Source organism: Pan paniscus, chromosome 7, assembly GCF_029289425.2.
Source record: "Pan paniscus chromosome 7, NHGRI_mPanPan1-v2.0_pri, whole genome shotgun sequence".
Classification (NCBI taxonomy): domain Eukaryota; kingdom Metazoa; phylum Chordata; class Mammalia; order Primates; family Hominidae; genus Pan; species Pan paniscus.
Window position 1 is genome coordinate 161,611,129 of NC_073256.2, and position 21,350 is coordinate 161,632,478.

Below are 21,350 nucleotides of genomic sequence, written 5' to 3' on the forward strand. Positions count from 1 at the left end.
GGAATAAAAATGCAAAGATGCCTCACAAGGCTGTTGTGAGAAATAAATGAATTATTATATCTACACGATTTAAGGAAAATGCCTAGCACAGAATATACTGATTAAAAATACAAGGCTGGACTCCTACCTCATGTTATTTACAAAAGTAGTTTCCAAATGATTTGAAGATTAGAATGTAAAAAGTAAAACATAAATATATCAGAAGACAATATAGAAAATATGTTAATATATTCATAGCACCCAGAGAAAGAAAAGATACATGTATTTATGGATTTTATTTTATTTTTTATTTATTTTTTGAGACAGGGTCTCTATCTATCGCCCAAGCTAGAGTGCAGTGGTGAGATCTCGGTTCATTGCAACCTCCACCTCCCGGGTTCAAGCGACTCTCGTGCCTCAGCCTTCTGAGTAGCTGGGATTTCACGCACCTGCCACCATGCCTGGCTAATTTTTGTATTTTTAGTAGAGACAAGGTTTCACCATGTTGGTCAGGCTGGTCTCCAACTCCTGACCTCGTGATCCGCCCACCTCAGCCTCCCAAAGTGCTGGAATTACAGTCATGAGCCACTGCGCTCGACCTGGATTTTTAAAAATATGGCAAAAGACGCTGTAAAATCAAAGACAAAACTCAAAATGATCATGTATTTAAATGTAAAATGTAAAACTATAAGCATTTTGGAAGAAAATACAAAAAAATCGTTTGGACCATCACTCCTGTAGTCCCAGCACTTTGGGAGGCCGAGGCAGGTCGATCACCTGAGGTCAGGAGTTCGAGACTAGCCTGGCCAACACGATGAAACCTCATCTCTACGAAAACAAAAATTAGCTTGAGCCTGGGAGGTTGAGGCTGCAGTGAGCCGTGTTCTTGCCACTGCACTCCAACCTCGGTGACAAAGTTAGACTCTGTCTCTAAAAATTATAAGAAAAAAGTAAAAATCTTCTGGACCTAGAGATTGAATGAGTTCTTAGACTCGACACCAAAAGCACCATTTATAAAAGAAAAAAATCAGTAAGTTGGATTTCATCAAATTTAAAAACTTTTGCTCTGTAAAAGACCTTGTTCAGAAGATGAAAAGATAAGCTACAGACTGGCAGGAAATGTTTGCGATCTATCCATCTGAAAAGGGATTAATATCCAGAATATACAAGAAACTCGAACATCTCAACAACCACAACAAAAATCTGATTAAAACATGTCATACAAATGAACCGAATGACATATTTCTCAAAAGACATACAGATGGCCAATAAATATATGATAAAATGCTCAACATCACTAATCATCAGGGAAATATAAATCAAAACCACAATGAAGTATTACCTCACCCCAGTTAGGATGGCTATTGTCAAAAAGAAAAAAATAACAAATACTGGTAAGGATATGGAGAAAACAATGTACTGTTGGAAGGAATGAAAACTGTTACAGCCACTGTGGATAACAGTATGGAGGTTCCTCAAAAAACTACAGATAGAATACCAGATGATCCAGCAATTTTACAACTGAGAAATTTATCCAAAGGAAAGCAAATCCGTCTGTGGAAGAGATATCTGCGCCCTGTGTTTATTGCAGCACCATTCACAGTAGCCAAGATATGCAGTCAACTCAAGTGTCCAACAACAGATTAATGCACAAAGAAAACATGGTACATATATACAATGGAATACTATTCAGCCGTGAAAAGAATAAAAAGCAACATGGACGGAACCAGAGGACATGATGTTCGTGAAATAAGCAAGGAACGGGAAGTTAAACGCGGCATGTTCTCATTCACATGTGAAAGCTAAAAAAAAGCTGATCTCATACAAGTAAAAAGTAGAACAGTGGATACTGAGGCTGGGAAGGGAGGTGGGAAGGAGATAGGGAGAGTTTTGTTGAAGGTTGCAAAATTACAGCTAGAAAGAATAAGTTTTAGCATTCTATACTACTGTAGGATGGCTACAGCTAACAGTTATATAGTTGCAAATAGCTAGGAGGAGGATATTGGATGTTCCCAACACAAATCAGTGATACGATGGATGTGCTAATTACCCTGATCTGATCACTATACATTATACATGTTGAAATATCACTATGTACCATACGAATATATATAATTATTATTTATAAATTAAAAACCATCCCATTAGAAAACGGGCAAGTATCCCAGCACTTTGGGAGGCTGAGGCGAGTGGATCACGAGGTCAATAGATCAAGACCATCCTGGCCAACATGGTGAAACCGCATCTCTACTAAAAATATAAAAAAAAATAGCTGGGTGTGGTGGCGCGCACCTGTAGTCCCAGCTACTTGGGAGGCTGAGGCAGGGAAATCGCTTGAACCCAGGAGGCAGAGGTTGCAGTGAGTAGAGATCATGCCACTGCACTCCAGCCTGGCAACAGAGCAAGATTCCCTCTTAAAAAAAAAAAAAAAAAAGACCAGAAAGAAAGAAAATGAGCAAGTCGGGTCATGGAGGTGTGTGCCTGTTGTTCCAGCTACTCAGGACACTGAGGCGGTATGATCGCTTCAGCTCAGGACTTCAAGGTTGCAGTGAGTATATAATGGAGCCACTGCACTCCAGCCTGGGTGACAGCCTGCGGCGGGGAATATTCTACCAGGTAGCCCGCGGCGGGGGAATATTCTACCGGACAGCCCTCGGTGGGGGAATATTCTACCAGCAGCTGGTAGCTGGTCGTTAAGAGTCCAGAGAATGAAGGCAAAGGCTGAAGAACTGTTCCTTACTGAAGGAGACGGAAGAGACTCAGACACACCTTTTGCGGAAAGGTCATCGTCATGGCAACAGGTGTGATTTGGGAACTTCATTGAGGTCTCTGGGCCAAGGGTATATGGGAGGTCTTTGTACAGTTCTTGTAACTATTCTGTAACTTTTTTTTTTAACGGGGTCTCGCTCAGTTGTCCAGGCTGGAGAGCAGTGGTACAACCACAGCTACTGCCACCTCGACCTCCCGGGCTGAAGCGATCCTCCCTGCCTCAGCCTCCTGAGTAGCTGAGACTACTGGCACGGGCCACTATGCCCAGCCTGTAACTTTGAAATTAGTTCCGCAAAGTTTGGATCTTTCCATTTATCTCGGGAATTGTTTAGGCTCCCCACCTGGTGGTGATTGTGGACACTCCTGACACCATCAAAGCCAGGGCTTGCTCATCAGCTGTTGGACACCAGCGGGCCCTGAAGGTGCACACTTTTGTCTCAGTCAAAAGTAGCCACCAGAGGGCATGATTTACCTAATTATCCATGATACATATTCCCTGGGTCTGTGTGTCTCAAGCCTGTGCTTTCCTTTGGAGGATGGACACTGCCTTGGACTCAGACCCTCTTCCTCAGTTTCCATGGGGTTTTCATGCAAATTTAAATTGGGATTGAGACGATGAAGTGCCCTTCCTCGGTCTTCCCCAGGGGTGAGTCCCAGCTCTTGGACTGTATGATGTGCTGCTCTGTGAGTGGCTTCCTCCCAGTCTTTCGTGTGAAATACAAATAACATCAGGCCGGGCACCGTGGCTCATGCCTGTAATCCCAGCGCGTTGGGAGGCCAAGGCGGGCGGATCACCTGAGGTGATTAGCCAGGTGTGGCACACTCCTGTAGTCCCAGCTAGTCGGAAGCCTGAGACAGGAGAATTGCTTGAACCTGGGAGGCAGAGGTTGCAGTGGGCCGAGATCACGCCACTGTACTCCAGCCTGGGTGACAGAGCAAGACTCTGTCTCAAAAAGTAAAAAATAACATCAAGCTGGCAAGGGGATTATAACCTATGTAAAAGTAAAGTACAACAAATAACCCATAAATCAAGGAATAAATGGATAAAAATAACAAGCCTACATTAGAATAGAAGGAAGGTCTCAAATCTGTGACTTCAGCTTCTACTTCAAGAAACTAGAGGCCGGCTGCAGTGGCTCACGCCTGTAATCCCAGCACTTTGGGGAGCCAAGGCGGGCAGATCATGAGGTCAGGAGATTGAGACCATCCTGGCTAACACAGTGAAACCCTGTCTTTACTAAAAAATACAAAAAAAAAAAAATAGCAGAGCATGATGGCGGGCACCTGTAGTTCCAGCTACTCGGGAGGCTGAGGCAGGAGAATGGCGTGAACCCGGGAGGCGGAGCTTGCAGTGAGCTGAGATAGCGCCACTGCACTGCAGCCTAGGTGATGGAGCGAGACTCCGTCTCAAAAAAAAAAAAAAGAAACTACAAAGAGAATGGCCGGCGTGGTGGCTCATGCCTGTAATCCCAGCACTTTGGGAGGCCGAGGTGGGTGGATCACCTGAGGTCGGGAGTTCGAGACCAGCCTGACCAACGTGGAGAAACCCTGTCTCTACTAAAAATACAAAATTAGCCGGGCGTGGTGGTGGGCGCCTGTAATCCCAGCTACTCGGGAGGCTGAGGCAGGAGAATTGCTTGAACCCAGGAGGCGGAGGTTGCAGTGAGCCGAGATCATGAAATTGCACTCCAGCCTGGGCAACAAGAGTGAAACTCCATCTAAAAAAAGAAAGAAAGAGGCAAACTAAACCCAAAGTAAGAAGAAGAAAGGAAATAATAGTAAGGTCAAGGTGGTAATCAGTGAAATAGAAAAAGAACACAGGCCGGGCACAGTGGTTCGCTCCTGTAATGCCAGCACTTTGGGAGGCTGAGGCGGGTGGATCACCTGAGGTCAGGACTTCAAGACGAGCCTGGCCAACATGGCAAAACGCCGTCTCTACCAAAAATACAAAAAATCAGCCGGGGATGGTGGTGGGTACCTGTAATCCCAGCTACTCGGGAGGCTGAGGGCAGGAGAATCACTTGAACCCGGGAGGCAGAGGTTGCAGTAAGCTGAGATTACGCCATTGCACTCCAGCATGGGTGACAGAGTGAGACTCTGTCTCAAAAAAAAAAAAAAGAAAAGGAAAGAAAAAGAAAAAGAACACAATGGAGAAACATAAATGGATCCAAAAGCTGGTTCTTTCAAAAGACCAACAAATTGACAAACCTCTGGTGAAACTGACAAGAAAGAAGACACAAATTACCAATATCAGTAATGAGAGGGTGCAATCACTACAAACGAGAGGGTGACATCACTACAGATTCTTTTTTTTTTTTTTTTTTTGAGACAGAGTCTCCTCTGTTGCCCAGACTGGAGTGCAGTGGCGCAATCTCAGCTCACTGCAAGCTCCGCCTCCTGGGTTCACGCCATTCTCCTGCCTCAGCCTCCCAAGTAGCTGGGACTACAGGTGCCCACCACCACGCCCAGCTAATTTTTTTTTTGTATTTTTAGTAGAGACGGGGTTTCACCGTGTTAGCCAGGATGGTCTCAAACTCCTGACCTCGTGATCCCCCCGCCTCGGCCTCCCAAAGTGCTGGGATCACAGGCGTGAGCCACCGCGCCCGGCCATCACTACAGATTCTATAGATACTAAAAGGATAATAAGGCAATGATGTTATGAACAACTTTATGCCAATTAATTTGACAATTTAGTTGAAATGGACCAATTCCTTGAAACACAAAAACTACCAAAAGTCACGTAAGGAAAAAAAACCTGAATAGCCATATATCTATTAAAGGAATTGAATTTTTAGTAGAAAATATTCCCAGAAAGAAAATTTCAGCCCAGGTGGCTTTGCTGGAGAGTTCCACCAAATGTTTAGGGAAAAAATAATAAGAGTTCTACACAAGCTCTTCCAGAAAATTTAAGAGGAGAAAATATTTTCCCAATCCTTCTGAGGTCAACATTTCTCTGATAACAAAACCAGAAAAAGACATTACCAAAAAAGGAAAACCACAGACAAAATATTCCTTGTGGACATAGATGCGAAAATTCTAAACAAAATCTTAGCAAATGAATACAACTATATATAAAAATTAAAAGGCGCCCAGCCTTAGAGAATTTTTTTAATTTTTGAAATTTATGTTCTCTATCTATCTATCTATCTATCTATCTATCATATAACTCTCTACCTATCAACCTATCTATTTTTTGATTCAAGGTCTCACTCTGTCGCCTGGGCTGGAGTACATGGCTCTCTGCAGCCTCGACCTCCTGGGCTCAAGTGATCCTCCCACCTCAGCCTCCGGAATACCTGGAACTACAGGTGTACACCACCATGCCTGGTTAATTTTTTTTTTTCTTTTTTCTTTTTGTTCTTCTTTTCTTTTCTTTTCTTTTTTTGAGACAGAGTCTCACTCTATTGTTCAGGCTGGAGTGCAGTGGTACGATCCCGGCTCACAGCAAACTCTGCCTCCCATGTTTCAGTGATTCTTATGCCTCAGTCTCCTGAGTAGCTGGAATTACAGGCACACACCACCATGCCCGGCTAATTTTTGTATTTTTAATAGAGAGGGGGTTTCATCATGTTGGCCAGGCTGGTCTCAAACTCCTGGCCTCAAGTGATCTGTCTGCCTTGGCCTCCCAAAGTGCTGGGATTACAGGTGTGAGACACTGCACCTGGCCCTTGGCTAATTTTTTTAAATGTTTTTGTAGAGATGGGGGTCGTACTGTGTTGCCCAGGCTGCAACCCTTCTTTGAGTTTTATGAGCTGTTGTTCTATAACTTATCAAGCCCGAGTGGGTAATGGGGACCTCTGAATTTGTAGCCAGTTGGTTGGAGGTTAGGGTGGCCCTGGAAATCCCCAAACTTGTGGCTGGTGTCTGAAGTGAGAACAGTTTTGTGGAAGACTGTTCCCTCAACTTGTGAAGTGGGGCCTAACTCTAGGTAGTTAGTATCAGAAGTCGCTGCAGAAGGTAAATTGCCACGACCCTTTTGGAAAGTTGTCTGGCATAAGCACGTAAAAGTGAATATGTGCGTAGCCCTGATCCTAGAGACACTCTTGCCCATGTACACCTGGAGACGTTAAATAAGGTTCTTAGCAGCATTTTTCATAATAGCAAAAATTGGAAATAATCCTAATGTCCAGAAACACGAAAATGGATGTATACATCCTGAGATACTCACACAATGGAATACTGCACAGCAATGAAAATCATGACTCCCACAAACATAATAATGAGCGAAAGTAGGTCATTATAAGCCTGTACCTTTGGCCAGGTGCAGTGGCTCACGCCTGTAATCTCAGCACTTTGGGAGGCCGAGGCAGGTGGATGACCTGAAGTCAGGAGTTCGAGACCAGCCTAACCAACATAGCGAAACCCTGTCTCTACTAAAAATACAAAAATTAGCCGGGCGTGAGGGCAGTCACCTGTAATCCCAGCTACTCCAGAGGCTGAGGCAAGAGAATTGCTTGAACCCAGAGGGCGGAGGTTGCAGTGAGCCAAGATTGCGCCACTGTACTCCAGTCTGGGCAACGGAGTGAGACGCCATTAAAAAAAAAAAGAAAGAAGGAAGGAAGGAAGGAAAGAGAGGGGCCCGTGGGCCGAAGCCTTTCCTGGAGCCCAGGTGTTACTTACCCAGGCAGGTTTCCATGGTGAGTCCTTTTTTTCTGAGACGGAGTCCACTCTGTCACCCAGGCTGGAGTGCAATAGCACAGTCAGCTCACTGCAACCTTTGCCTCCCAGGTTCAAGAGATTCTCCCGCCTCAGCCTCCCAAGTAGCTGGGACTACAGGCGTGTGCCACCACACCTGGCTAATTTTTGTATTTTTAGTAGAGACTGGGTTTCACTATGTTGGCCAGGCTGGTCTCAAACTCCTGACCTCGTGATCTGCCCGTCCGGCCACCCAGAGTGCTGGGATTACAGGCGGGAGCCACCGCACCCGGCCTCCATGGGGAGTTCTAATCGGTGTTCTCAGAGCAAGCAGGAATGAGTTCTGTGGATTTGTGTTGTGACTGAGAGGTGGTCATTGCAGCAGCATATCTGCGCAGTCTATGCAGGGTGTAGGGGTCTCTGGGGCAAGTCAACTAGGTTGTATGTAGATGTCCCTTATTCAACCAGGAGGTGGTTGAATGAGGCAGATGCCTGGGTCAATCCCACTGAAGAACTGGAGGAGGTGGAGAACTGGAAACTGTGACAAGGGTGACTGAGCCTTGATTTTGGAATGAGAAAATCCAACTTATATTCAAAATAGATGCCAAGGCAAAATTGCAATTCACTACACTTCCCATTCATTTTGAGCTCTTGAAGGTTTCCTTGACTCCCTTATAAGCTCAGTTTATATTTTAAAGGATGTTTCTTGTATCTTCTCTTGCATTTCTAGATTGTAGTAAGAAGGTTTTTTAGAGTATTTGGTCTACTATATGGCTAGAGGAGAAAAGCCTCTCCTAATTATTTTTTCCATATGTTGAGTTTTTTCTTGTCTATTACAGACATATTAGATTTCTTGTAACTTCTAATTTTCCTCTCATGTTTTTCCTCTTTGTCCTTTTATTTATTTATTTAGAGATGGAGTCTCACTCTGTCACCCAGGCTGGAGTGCAGTGGCACGATCTTGGCTCATTGCAACCTCTGCCTCCCAGGTTGAAGCGATTCTCCTGCCTCAGCCTCCCAAATAGCTGGGATTACAGCATACGTCACCACGCCCATCTAACTTTTGTATTTTTAGTAAAGACAGGGTTTCACCATGTTGGCCAGGCTGGTCTCAAACTCCTGACCTCAAGTGATCTGCCCACCCTGGCCTCCCAGAGCGCTGGGATTATAGGTGTGAGCCACTGTGCCCAGCCCTATTTTGTCTTTCATTTTGGATATACTCTCAACTTTAACTTGTCAAACACTAATTCAATCTTCAGCCATATTCAATCTTCCACTGGTTTTGTTGTGTTATATTGTATTATATTGCATTATATTTGTTTATTTTGAGACAGAGTTTCACTCTGCCCCCAGGTTGCAGTGCAGTGGTACCATCTTGGTTCACTGCAACCTCCACCGCCTTCGAGGTTCAAACAATTCCCCTGCCTCAGCCTCCCAAGTAGCTGGGATTACAGGCACGCAACACTGTGCCTGGCTAATTTCTTGTATTTTTAGTAGAGACAGGGTTTCACCATGTTGGCCAGGCTGGTCTTGAACTCCTGACATCGTGATCTGCCCGCCTCAGCCTCCCAAAGTGCTGTGATTACAGGCATGAGCCACTGGGCCCAGCTCTCCCATTGGTTTTAAATTCAGCAATCGTGATTTCAGTGTTCAATATATCTTTGTTCTTTGATTGCTCCTTTATCATGACATCTGTTCTTGTTTTATGGCTGCAGTATTTTCCTGAATTTTCAGAGCATAGTAACTAGAATTATTTAAAAGTTCTGGCCAGGCATGGTGGCACACACCTGTAATCCCAGCACTTTGGGAGGCCAAGGCAGGCAGACCACTTGAGCTCAGGAGTTCAAGACCAGTCTGGGTAACATGGTGAAACCCTGTCTCAGCAAAAAATACAAAAAATTGGCCAGGCGCGGTAGCTCACGCCTGTAATCTCAGCATTTTGGGAGGCTGAGGTGAGCAGATCACGAGGTCAAGAGATCCAGATCATCCTGGCCAACGTGGTGAAACCCCGTCTCTATTAAAAAAAAAATACAAAAATTAGGCTAGGCGCCATGGCTCACGCCTGTAATCCCAGCACTTTGGGAGACCAAGACAGGCAGATCACGAACTCAGGAGATTAAGACTATCCTGGCCAACATGGTGAAAACCTGCCTCTACTAAAAAACATACAAAAAATTAGCTGGGCATGGTGGCAGGCGCCTGTAGTCCCAGCTACTCGGGAGGCTGAGGCAGGAGAATGGCGTGAACGTGGGAGGCGGAGCTTGCAGTGAGCCGAGACTGCACCACTGCACTCCAGCCTGGGCAACAAAGCGAGACTCTGCCTCAAAAAAAAAAAGAAAAAAAAATACAAAAATTAGCTGGGCATGGTAGTGAGTGCCTATAATCCCAGCTACTCTGGAGGCTGAGGCAGGAGAATCCGCTTGAACCCGGGAGGTGGAGGTTACAGTGAGCCAAGATCATGCCACTGCACTCCAGCCTGGTGAAAGAGAGAGGCTCCATCTAAAAAAAAAAAATTAGCCAGGTGTGGTGGCACACATCTGTGGTCCCAGCTACTCAGGAGGCTGAGGTGGGAGGATCACTTGAGCCTGAGAGGTGGAGGCTGCAGTGAGCCGAGATCGCGCCACTGCACTCCAGCCTGGACGATAGAGCGAGACTCCACCTCAAAAAATAAATAAATAAATAAATAAATAAAAGTTCCCGGCCAGGTGTGGTGGCTCATGCCTGTAATCCCAGGGGGGGCCGAGGAGGGTGGATCACAAGGTCAGGAGATCGAGACCATCGTGGCTAACACAGTGAAACCCTGTCTCTACTAAAAATACAACAACAACAACAAAACACAAAACAAAATTAGCCGGGCGTGCTGGCAGGCGCTTGTAGTCCCAACTACTCGGGAGGCTGAGGCGGGAGAATGGTGTGAACCCAGGAGGCGGAGCTTGGGTGAGCCAAGATCGCACCACTGCACTCCAGCCTGGGCGACAGAGCCAGACTCCATCTCAAAAAAAAAAAAAGTTCCCTTCTGCTTCACATACTGTGTTACCTCTGTAAATAGGTATATGCCTTTGGTTTACTTAATATCTAGTGATTCTTGGTTTTTGTTCACATTCATTAGTGACATCAGTTGATCAGTTTGGGTGACATCATGGGTTTCCTCAGTATTCAGGAAGGTATTTTTCTCTCCTAAACAGAGACTTGTCTGTGGGCTCATGGGTGAGTGCCAGAAAGCCAACAGGCTGCAAATAAGGTTGCCAGATAAAATACAGGATACCCAGTTAAATTCGAATAGAGGATACGGTATTTACTGTTTGTCTGAAATTCAAAATTTACTGTCCAGGATACAGTTAAATTTGAATTTCAGACAAACAACAAATACTTTTTGGTATCAACGTGTCCCAAATGTTACATGGGTGCCCTCTTAACAGCTTTGATATATAGTTTAAATACAATCAACCCATTTAAAGTGTACGATTTAAATGTTTTAGTACAATTTAAATGTTTAGAATATTTACAATTTAAATATTCACAGTTGTGCAACTACCAGCATAATCTAATTTTAGAACAGTTTCAACATCCAAAAAAGAAAGCCCAAATCCATTGTCTCAGTCAGCTCAGGTTGCCATAACAAAATACCATAGACTAGGTGGTTTAAACAATAGAAATGTATTTTCTCACATTTTTGGAGACTAGGAAGAAGTCCAAGATCAAAGTACTGACAGATTTGGCTTTTGGTGAGTGCCCTTCCACTTCCTTAGAGGCCCCATCTCTAAACACAGTCACACTGGGGTTAGGACTTCAGCATATGCATTTTTTGGAGGGACACTGTTCAGTGCATAGCACCCACTAACAGTCACTCCTACTCCCCTTACCCTACCCTTCCCTTGACAACTGCTAATTTACTTTCTGTCTCTATGAACTGTCTATTCCGGACGTGTCTTATAAATGGGATCATAAAATATGTGATCTCTTGTGATTTCTTTCTTTCACTTAACCTAAGATTTTGGAGTTCATATGTGTTGCAGCATATGTCAGTACTTTGCTCCTTTTTATGGCTGAATAATATCCCTTTGCATGGATTTATCTGTTTATTTTTCCATTCGTCAGTTGATGGACATTTGGGTTGTTTCCACCTTTTGACCACTGTGAATAATGCTGCTTGTACACGTTCACGTTTCTGTGTGGTTTTCAGTTTTCATTTCTCTTGACTATATGCTTGGGAGTGGAATTGCTGGGTTATATGATAACTCTGTTTACGTTTTTTTGATTTTTTTTTTTTTTTTTTTTGAGATGGAGTCTGCCTCTGTCATCCAGGCTGGAGTGCAGTGGCACCGTCTTCGCTCACTGCAACCTCTGCCTCCTGGGGTCAAGCGAGTCTCCTGCCTTAGCTTCCTGAATAGCTGGGATTACAGGCGCGTGCCATCGTGCCCGGCTAATTTTTGTATTTTTAGTAGAGATGGGGTTTCATCATGCTGGTCACTCTGGTCTCGAACTCCTAACCTTGTGATCGACCAGCCTTGGCTTCCCAAAGTGCTGGGGTTACAGGCGCGAGCCACCACGCCCGGCAAATGTCTGACTTTTTGAGGAGCTGACAAAATGTTTTCCACAGTGGCGGCTCCATTTTACAGTCTTACCAGCAGTGTATGTGGGTTCCAATTTCTCCACATCCTCATCAACAGTTGTTTAATCTGTGTTTTTGGCCGGGTGCAGTGGCTCACGCCTGTAATCCCAGCACTTTGGGAGGCCAAGGTGGGCGGATCATCTGAGGTCAGGAGTTCGAGATCAGCCTGACTAACATGGAGAAACCCCGTCTCTACTAAAACTACAAAAAAAAATTAGCCAGGCGTGGTGGTGCATGCCTATAATCCCAGCTACTCGGGAGGCTGAGGCAGGAGAATTGCTTGAACCTGGGAGTGGAGGTTCCAGTGAGCTGAGATCGTGCCATTGAACTCCAGCCTGGGCAACAAGAGCAAAACTCCATCTCAAAAAAAAAAAAAAAAATCTGTGTTTTTGATCATAGCCATCCTAGTGGGTTTTGCACCAATAATGTCTGCTACACCCTACTTTGCAAAACCATTATGACTATATATATGAACACTATGCAAGGTTTGCTCTCAGGGAAGCTTTGGAAAGGACCCGTCCAAGCAAGGCACCATGAAGCTTAAATTTTATTACCTTCCTTTAAGTACTGTTATCTTTTTTTTTTTTTTTTTGAGACAGTCTCACTCTGTCACCCAGGATGGAGTGCAGTGGCACAATCTCCACTCACTACAACCTCCCCCTACCAGGTTCAAGCAATTCTCCTGCCTCAGCTTCCCAAGTAGCTAGGACTACAGGCACACGCCACCATGCCCGGCTAATTTTTATATTTTTAGTAGAAATGGGTTTCACCATGTTGGCCAGGCTGGTCTCGAACTCCTGGCCTCAAGTGATCCACATGCCTTGGCCTCCCAGAGTGCTGAGACTGCAGGTGTGAGCCACCGCACCCGGCCTAATTTACTGTTATTTATTTTATTTTTGAGATGGAGTCTCCCTCTGTTGCCCAGGCTGGGGTGCAGTGGCGCTATCTTGGCTCAATGCAACTTCTTCCTCCCGGGTTCAAGCAATTCTCCTGCTTCAGCCTCTCGAGTAGGCGGGACTAGAGGAGTGTGCCACCACCCCCGGTTACCTTTTGTATTTTTTTTAGCAGAGGGGGGGTTTCACCATGTTGGCCAGGCTGGTCTCAAACTGCTGACCTCAGGTGATCTACCCGCCTTGGCCTCCCAAAACGCTGGGATTATAGGCATAAGCTACCGCACCTGGCCTAAGTACTGCTATCTTGAAGGAGGCAGACAGAAACCAAGCAGTCATGGGTGGCGGGTGGGCTGAGTCTCTGTAAGTTGCCCAGAGAAGATAGCTCTGACAAATAATCAGAAGTTGCCAGCCTTGTGTACAGCTGAGAAAAGAGCATTCCAGGCAGAAGAGACAGCAAGTGCAAAGACCCCAAGGCCAGAAAGGCCACCAAAGTTGTTTGGTTCCGTGTCCTGAGCTACCAGCTTGGCAGATGGCTGGTGCCCAAAAAATGCTGGAGTGAGGGAATGCCCTTCTTTTGCCCTCCCTTCCTCCCAGTCTGTGTGTCTCTAGAACGTTGCTGCTCCGCCCACAGTGGAGGACACGTGAAGAACTGGAGTCCTTTCCTGGGGCAGACTCCAATACTGGGACAGAGAAACTCTTCTGCCACGACCATGGAACTGGGAGGTCCCAGTGTCTTTCTTTCCTAACCGCTCTGAGAAAATCGGCCAGTGGCAGGTGGAAATGATATGGAGCCACAGAGCAGCAGGGCAGCAGAGAGGGAGAGCGATGGTAGGGTAGACAGTACAAGGCTCCAGAGAGCTCCTGGGTAAAGCAGTGCCAGAAGCTGGCTCCCTCCAAACCTTCATTTACAAATTTTCTTTTCGTGCAAGTCAGTTTGAGTTGGGTTTGTCACTTGCGACTGAAGACGTCCTGACAAATGCCCCAAAGCTACCAGCTCAGAGATGCCCAGAGGCCTCTCCAAAGCTGCCTCCTCAGGTCCCCACTGGGGCCCTGTGTTGTCCTGTCCCTGGACGGCCTGAGCTTCTCGGTGGCCGTGCCAGCCTGGACAAGAGCAGGCCTTCCTTCCGAGAGGCCCGTGGCCACTCCCCCATTCAGCCCTTCTCTGACCCGACAGCCTAGTCTAGGAGCCGGGGCGCGGGCCTCAGACCCTCAGGGCCCACGAGAAGCCAGGGCCGGCTGACCAGGTTCGGCGTGGCCAGCGCCCAGTGGGAAGCACTGGCCGACCTAGCCGAGACTACATGGACGTTTCCAGCGAGTGTGGACGCGGGAGGCGGACAAATCGCGCCGGCCCTCAGCCCCCATGGCTCGGGACACCACAGCGCTCAGTCTCCAACCTCCGCAGCTTCCGGCCAGACGCCGAGACCCATAACGCCCCGCGCGCGGCCTGGCCCGTCCCCTCCGCACGCCGGTCCCGCCCCTTGAGCCCAGTGCGCAGCCTCGGATTGGCCAGGGCGGCTTTCGCTCCTCTGGTGGGCGGGGTTGCGGGCCACACGGCGGACCCCTAAGCGGACCGCTGGCACCGGTCGGGTGGCCGCAGAGTGTCGCTCGACATGGGGGAGGCCGGGGCTGGCGCTGGCGCCCCGGGAGGGCCGGAGGCAAGCCCGGAGGCGGAGGTGGTGAAGCTGCTGCCCTTCCTGGCGCCGGGCGCGCGGGCGGACCTGCAGGCGGCGGCGGTGCGGCACGTGCTGGCGCTGACTGGCTGCGGGCCCGGCCGCGCGCTGTTGGCGGGGCAGGCGGCGCTGCTGCAGGCGCTGATGGAGCTGGCGCCGGCCTCTGCCCCGGCCCGCGACGCCGCCCGCGCGCTCGTGAACTTGGCCGCCGACCCCGGCCTGCACGAGACATTGCTGGCGGCCGACCCCGGGCTGCCAGCGCGCCTGCTGGGCCGCGCGTTGGACCCGCAGTGGCCCTGGGCCGAGGAGGCGGCCGCCGCGCTAGCCAACCTCAGTCGCGAGCCGGCGCCGTGTGCAGCGCTGATGGCGGCGCTGGCGGCCGCGGAGCCGGCAGACTCGGGCCTGGAGTGGCTGGTGCGCGCGCTGTGCACGCCCGGCTACAACGCCCGCGCGCCCCTGCACTACCTAGCGCCGCTGCTCTCCAACCTCAGCCAACGCCCTGCGGCGCGGGCCTTCCTACTGGACCCCGACAGGTGAAGCCCAGGGCGCCCGCGCGGGTGGGGAGGGGACGCGCGGGTGGGGAGGGGACGGAAGTTAGCGGGGACGGCGCTAAGTGACACCTCCCAACAGGTGCGTGGTCCAGCGGCTGCTGCCCCTTACCCAGTACCCCGACTCCTCTGTACGCAGGGGCGGGGTGGTGGGGACGCTGCGGAATTGCTGCTTCGAGCACCGTGAGTGGTGGGTGTGGCGGGGGCGCGTTGCCAGGTGTGGGGACTGGACTCCGGGGCTGCTCTGGACCAGTTTCCATTCCCGTCTCCCCACCCTCACCATCCCTCAGGACATCACGAGTGGTTGCTTGGACCTGAGGTGGACATTCTCCCCTTTTTGCTCCTGCCCTTGGCTGGGCCTGAAGATTTCTCCGAGGAAGAGATGGAACGTGAGTGGCTAGTGTGGAGCCTCAGAGTTGGCCGGAGAGGAGGGAGGCCAGTGGAGGGAGAGAGAGGTGTCCAGGCCCCAGGCTCCTGAAACTTTGCAGCAGTGAGTTGCTGAGCACAGGCTGCCCAGCCCAGGGACACAGTGGCTCCCACACACTCACCCCTAGGGCTGCCTGTCGACCTGCAGTACCTGCCACCAGACAAGCAGCGAGAACCTGATGCAGACATCCGCAAGATGCTTGTTGAAGCCATCATGCTGGTGAGCAGGAGCCCTGCTGCAATAAGCACCACCCCGACACACACACATGAGCATGCTGACATCTGGGTAACCTCTTCCACCTCCTCAGCTGACAGCCACAGCACCAGGTCGGCAGCAGGTGCGGGACCAGGGAGCCTACCTGATCCTTCGAGAGCTGCACAGCTGGGAGCCGGAGCCCGACGTGCGGACGGCTTGTGAGAAGCTCATCCAGGTTGGTGCAGGGTTGGAGAGGCTGGGGAAGGGGTGTCTGTAGCTGGCCAGCTGCTCACCTGCCTCCCGTCTGGCAGGTGCTTATTGGGGACGAGCCTGAACGTGGCATGGAAAACCTGCTGGAGGTGCAGGTGCCTGAGGATGTGGAGCAGCAGCTGCAGCAGCTGGATTGCCGGGAGCAGGAGCAGTTGGAGCGGGAGCAGTTGGAGCGGGAGCTGGCCCCAGAGCCATGGGTGGAGAGGGCCACACCCACCTGAGGCCGCTGCAGCCGGACACCAGCTCCAGGGTCCCCTTTGCCAGGCTTCCTCAGACCAGGCCTTCCTGCAGCTGTCTACAGGCCCCCTGGGTCCCCTTGTTCAGAGACTGTGCTCTTCTGAGAAGTAGAGTTACGCTTAGGCTCCAGTAAGGATTGGAGGCACGTCCCAGCCCTGTGCAGTGTTGCTACCAGCAAGAATGAAGGTTGTGCAGAGCAGTACTGTGAGGTAGGCACCGTGACTCGGCTGCCTGTGCAGAAGGTGGAGGTGGCAGGCGGATGGCCAGGGAGCCATGAGAAGACTCTTCCTGGGCACGGCGTGGGGACTGGACAGAAAACCACCGCAAGCCCCAAGGAGCCAGCTGAAGCCTCCCAATCCCCAGGGCACTGCAGAGTCTGGGCAGAGGTGGGCGCATAGGTACAAGTGCTGCTTTGTCAGCCTCACTCCCTGCAGCTCTCAGCTCCCTGTTCCCTGAGACCTGGCCTCAAAGGGCTGACCCAGCCATACGTAGATCCTGGGGTTTTTCTAGGACTGTGCCTCCCTGCTTGACCTATGCTCCAGGACCCTGCCCTCAACCCTTGTCAGCTTCCTAAGTCTTCCTGTTTCCCAGTCTCAGATTGAGTGGGTGCTCTCATTGGCCTCTCTAGCTAGGCCATCTCCCTGGTCAGCTTCCTTGAGCCTGGGCCACTCCTCCCTGGCCTTCTTACCTCTGCCAAGAGCCTCCAGATGTGCCTGCAGCCTGGTCCCTGCCCAAGCTTCTCCCCCAGCCACCCTCTGCCCCTGTGGTAGAGCCCACTATAGGCCCAGGCGCCTTATGTGCTTCTCCCCTGGACCTATGTGCATCCCTCACCTGACAGTTATGTGGCTGCCAAGCCCCACAGGCTGTCATGGTGGCTCTTGCCACACTCTTCCCTTCCTGAGCTGACCTGACCTCACTGCCACCTCTTGCATTGGGATCCTGAGGGCTGGCCCCTGCTCACTGATGGGCCCTCCCAGGCCCCTCGAGCCCTGGTGAAGGAGCTTAGCTTGTCTTCTTGGCAATTCACAATGCCTCACTCCACACCCTAAAACTGGAGCGTCCCCTGTGGTCTCCTGCTGTGGCTTGGGTGCCGGGCGTCTCCCGCCTCCAGGATCTCCTCTCACCTGCCCCCATTAAAGCTCTGCCACTCATGCAGGCATGTGTGGACCATGTTTTCCCCTGGCCAGATCCCCCACCTGCCACTGGAGCCCACTTGCCCTCTTAGCACTCAGACATCAGCACTGTCTTCACAGAATAAATGCTTTATCTGGCCTTGCCCCACCCACCCACCCTCAGTTTACTGGAGCGCCTCCTGGAGGCGCTCACTCCCAGGCTGGCTGCTACAAGCTCTAGAGGACCAGCTGGGCAGAACCCACCCCTCTTCTGGGGTGCGCTTCCGGAGGCCTGAGCTCAGGGCCCGTATTCTCCTTGGGGATGCCCTGCTGCTGGGGCAGTGCAGCTGCAGGACTGGCTGTTGGCGCTCTAAGTCTGTGCCAGGCTCCAGGTCATCCACGGATGCTGGGAGTTGGGACTGCACCTGCTTCTCTGCAAGGGGCCACAGTGGGGTCAGGTGGAGTGCAGAGGGACCACATGCTGCTCAGTTGCTCACCCACAGGGCCACACTACACCTGGCACAGCACTGAGGAAGAGCGTGTTCGCTGCAGGCAGCATCCAGCAGTGTGCAGCCACCTGCTGCAGGCCCAGGCATGCGTTTGGGTGCAGCTGCAGCAGCCCCCGAATCAAGTCCTGGCACTGTGGGCAAGGGCTCACGGCTGCAGCCTCTCATCACCTCCAGCACCCACCCTCACCCCATGCATATCACTGCCAACAGCGCCAGCGGCTTAGAGGGGTCAGTTCTGTTACCAGTGGGGAGACTGAGGCATAGAGGGGCAAGGCAGTGTGCCCTGGGCTAGTGCAGAGCTTAGGTTCACAGCCACTGCCTTTCCTGAATTGCATTCTGAGTCAGGTCCTCCAGCAGCCCAGCTTCCCCAGCACTTGTCACTGCCTTGCGTGGACCAAACGCTTCCCAGCCTAAGCGGGGAGGATGCCAGGTTCAGTCTCTTCCACCACGCGGGACTACCCTCCTGGGAGTCCAGGTCTCCCTCACTGTTGCTCTCTAGGCCTGAGCTAGGTGTGGGAGGGTCATGGGGTGGTGCTCACCTGGGAACAGACCTGGCCAGAAGGTGGGACCGCGGTGCATGAGGTGCAGCATGCAGTGGGGCTGGCGCTCCTTGAAGGGCAGCTTCCCACTCACCATGGCATAGAAGGTGAGACCTCTGGGGGCACGAGCTCCTAAGGGTGTGGCCCTTACCCAGCCCTCCCGTGGGCCCTGGCCACAGGGTCTGGGTGCCCTGGGGGCACTCAGACTCCACAGGTCGGCCCACTCCCCGCTATACTTGCTGCTCATGAGGATCTCTGTGTAGGCTGGGGAGCCGCCGAAAGTGCTGAGCGGTGAGTTCCTGGGCCCTATGCAGCCTGCGAAGCCAAAGTCTGTACGAGGTGTGTGGGGAGGGTGGCACTATGCGTGAGGGGCAGGGGTGCAGGGAGAGGGACTTGAGGACGCCAGTCTGCAGGGATGGCTGTGGAGGTTTGCGGGGTTGCATGCAGTGTGTGGCCGACAGCAAGAGTGTGGGTGTGGATGAGGTGGGCCTGGTCTGGGGGCACACGTGGGGGTTAGGCCAGTGACCTCAGGCCCGAGGGTAAGGGTGGCCTGCAGGCCTTCTGGGAGGGCTGAATGCAGGGGCCTGGCTGGGACAAGTGTGGGGTGTGGGCCCCTGCAGGTGGAGGCATTCAACCCCAGGGTGGGGGCTGTGGGCCCACCGGTCAGCTTGAGAAGGCCATGGTTGTCCAGCAGGATGTTCTCGCACTTCAGGTCCCTGCATGGGAGAGGGGAGGCAGGAGGTGGGGCTGACCTGGGCTCAAGTGGGCCTCTCTGTGCATGTGGGCAGACGATTGGCCCAGGTGCCGCCCTCACTGGTGCACGATGCCCACACTGTGGCAGTGTGCCGTGGCACTAACTGGCTGCCAGAAGAGTCCAAGGGCTTCCTTCTCCTCCAGCCCTGGGCGGCAGAGGTGATCCAATGCAGCCTGGATGTGCTCCAGCAGGTCACCCCAGGGCACCAGCTCCAGCACGAGCCAGCTGCTCTGATAGGTCTCATACAGCTGCACCTGCAGCCCACGCACCTGCCATCACCCGGAGGCAGGGCCAAGGGTATGCTGGAACTGTCAAGGGTACCAGATCCAGGTTCCAGGATGGGGTTGGGCTCCAGCCCTGGGGTGAAAGGGAGGTCCAAGGTGGGAGGGGGTGATAGTAGGCCTGGGGCAAGCAGCTGGCTGGGGAGAGCTACCCTTGGGGAGGCGGAGGGTGGGGACAGGCTGTGTCCAGGCTTCTGCCCACATGTTCAGGTGCTTGTAGGTAGCGTTGAGTGACAGAGATCCCACGGGGTAGGAGCTTGCGGGAGAACTCCACCGGGGCCTCGGTTGTAGAGACGATCTTGATAGCTATCTGTAGGGTGAAGGGCGCTTGCTGTGTGAGATTTGGCCCTTGAGGGGCTGGCTGTGGTAGGGCAGGCCCCTGTCCTTTATACACTTTGCTGGAATCCTCAGGGGGGACGCTGGGTGAGCAGTGCCTTTGGAGGGCAGTGATGACCTCCCTGCTCCCTCCTGTGCCAAGTACTTTGTGTTCAAGTGGTTTGGGAACAGGGGATGGTCAGCCTGCAGGAGCCCCGGGGAGGCCTCTGGGGAGGAAATGGGACTGGGGAGAGTATCAGGCGGAGGAAGCTGGAGCAGCTGGATGGTGCCTGAGTGGGTTTGGGACACGGAGGGGCCTGCTGGGGGGCACTGGAGCCCTTTGGGGAGGGAGGTAAGCCTGTCTTACCATGGCGCTTGCCCTGCAGGTGGGAGGACAGCTTGGGGTTGTGGTGCATGCACTCATGGGTGGCATCGGCCAAGTACACCTTGGAGAAGGCCCCAGAACTGATCTTCTTGGAGGAGAGCAGGTAGCCATTGTCCTTGCACTCACGCACCTGCTCCGTGAAGGTTCTGTGATCCAGCTTCTGCCTGCTGCTGCCCTTCACGGAGGGCAGTGCATGGAAGGGGGTGTGGTGGTCCAGTTTCACCAGTCTTGGGGGGCACAGCTGAGACCTGACTTGTGTCAGAGGGCAGGGGCCAGGGTGGTAGGGGATGCTGGGTGGGAACTGCGTCCCTCTTGAGGCAGCAGCCACACTTCTGAAGACTTGCTGGGACTGCGGCAGAGGCAGGGAGTGATGGGGCTGCAAGCTCAGGGCGGGGGCTGGCACAGCTCTGGACTGGGCAGGGGGAGGGCCAGCTCTGGGAGAGGAGGGGCAGGTTCTAGAGTGGAGAATTCTAGAGCTGTACCTGCATTGTGCCCTCAAAGGGTGCGTCTTCTTGTTTTGAGGACCTGCCCACTCTGAGGACATCTTGTGGGACCAGTCCTGCCCACATGGGGCCCACTCTCTGTGAGGTGAAAACCCATTTCAAGGGCTGCAGCCAGGGTGAGGCCTCTGTGGACCCCTATGGATGTGGCTGGCCACAGAAAGCTGTTAAAGAAATGAGGGTGGGGATTTCTGGGGCATAAAGACAGGAAAAGGGACACATACGTGTCAACCACCATTTCAACTGCACCCCCTCCTTCTTCGAGAGGATGCCATGGCCACACTCAGCTGGGCCCTAAGGTGGGCTGAGCCAGAGGAAGGCAGGCAGGAGCTCTGTCTCCCGGCCTTCTCCACTGGAGCCTGAAGCACCTCCTGCCCAGGCCAGCAAGGTGCGGGAAGCGTCCCACCTAGAGACCTCTGCAGACTTGACCACACACCCCAGGGCAAGCAAGGGCCCCACTCCTGAGCCTACCTCTGATCTGACAGTTCCAAGAGACAGAAGCCAACCTTGCTCCTCCCTTCTGGACCCCAGAGTGCCCTGTGGGCACTATTACTGCTAACGTTTGAGTGCTAGCTCTGTGCCGGGTGCCATTCTGGGCAGTCGCACCAGCTACAACTACCACCTGTAGCAGTCCTGCCCCCGTTCACAGAAGACATTCAGGTGCCCAGCCCGTGGGGGCAGTTCACATCTGGGATCTCAAGTCCTAACACAACCAAGCAA

At 51.8% G+C, this 21,350-nt stretch overlaps 2 protein-coding genes across 2 annotated transcripts; one reads left to right on the forward strand and one right to left on the reverse strand.

The window, feature by feature from the left end:
• Nucleotides 1-14,386: 14,386 nt before the first annotated feature.
• HGH1 (HGH1 homolog) lies at nucleotides 14,387-17,388 on the forward strand. Its single transcript, XM_034966889.3, has 6 exons — nucleotides 14,387-15,091; nucleotides 15,189-15,289; nucleotides 15,397-15,495; nucleotides 15,661-15,752; nucleotides 15,841-15,963; nucleotides 16,040-17,388. The coding sequence occupies exons 1-6, from the start codon at nucleotides 14,499-14,501 to the stop codon at nucleotides 16,217-16,219; spliced, it is 1,188 nt and encodes a 395-aa protein (XP_034822780.2). The 5' UTR covers nucleotides 14,387-14,498; the 3' UTR covers nucleotides 16,220-17,388.
• Nucleotides 17,389-19,850: 2,462 nt separating this feature from the next.
• LOC134730837 (uncharacterized) lies at nucleotides 19,851-20,687 on the reverse strand. Its single transcript, XM_063606508.1, has one exon. It carries the CDS (start codon nucleotides 20,672-20,674, stop codon nucleotides 19,919-19,921), a length of 756 nt encoding a protein of 251 aa, XP_063462578.1. The 5' UTR covers nucleotides 20,675-20,687; the 3' UTR covers nucleotides 19,851-19,918.
• Between the last annotated feature and the right edge of the window lie 663 nt (nucleotides 20,688-21,350).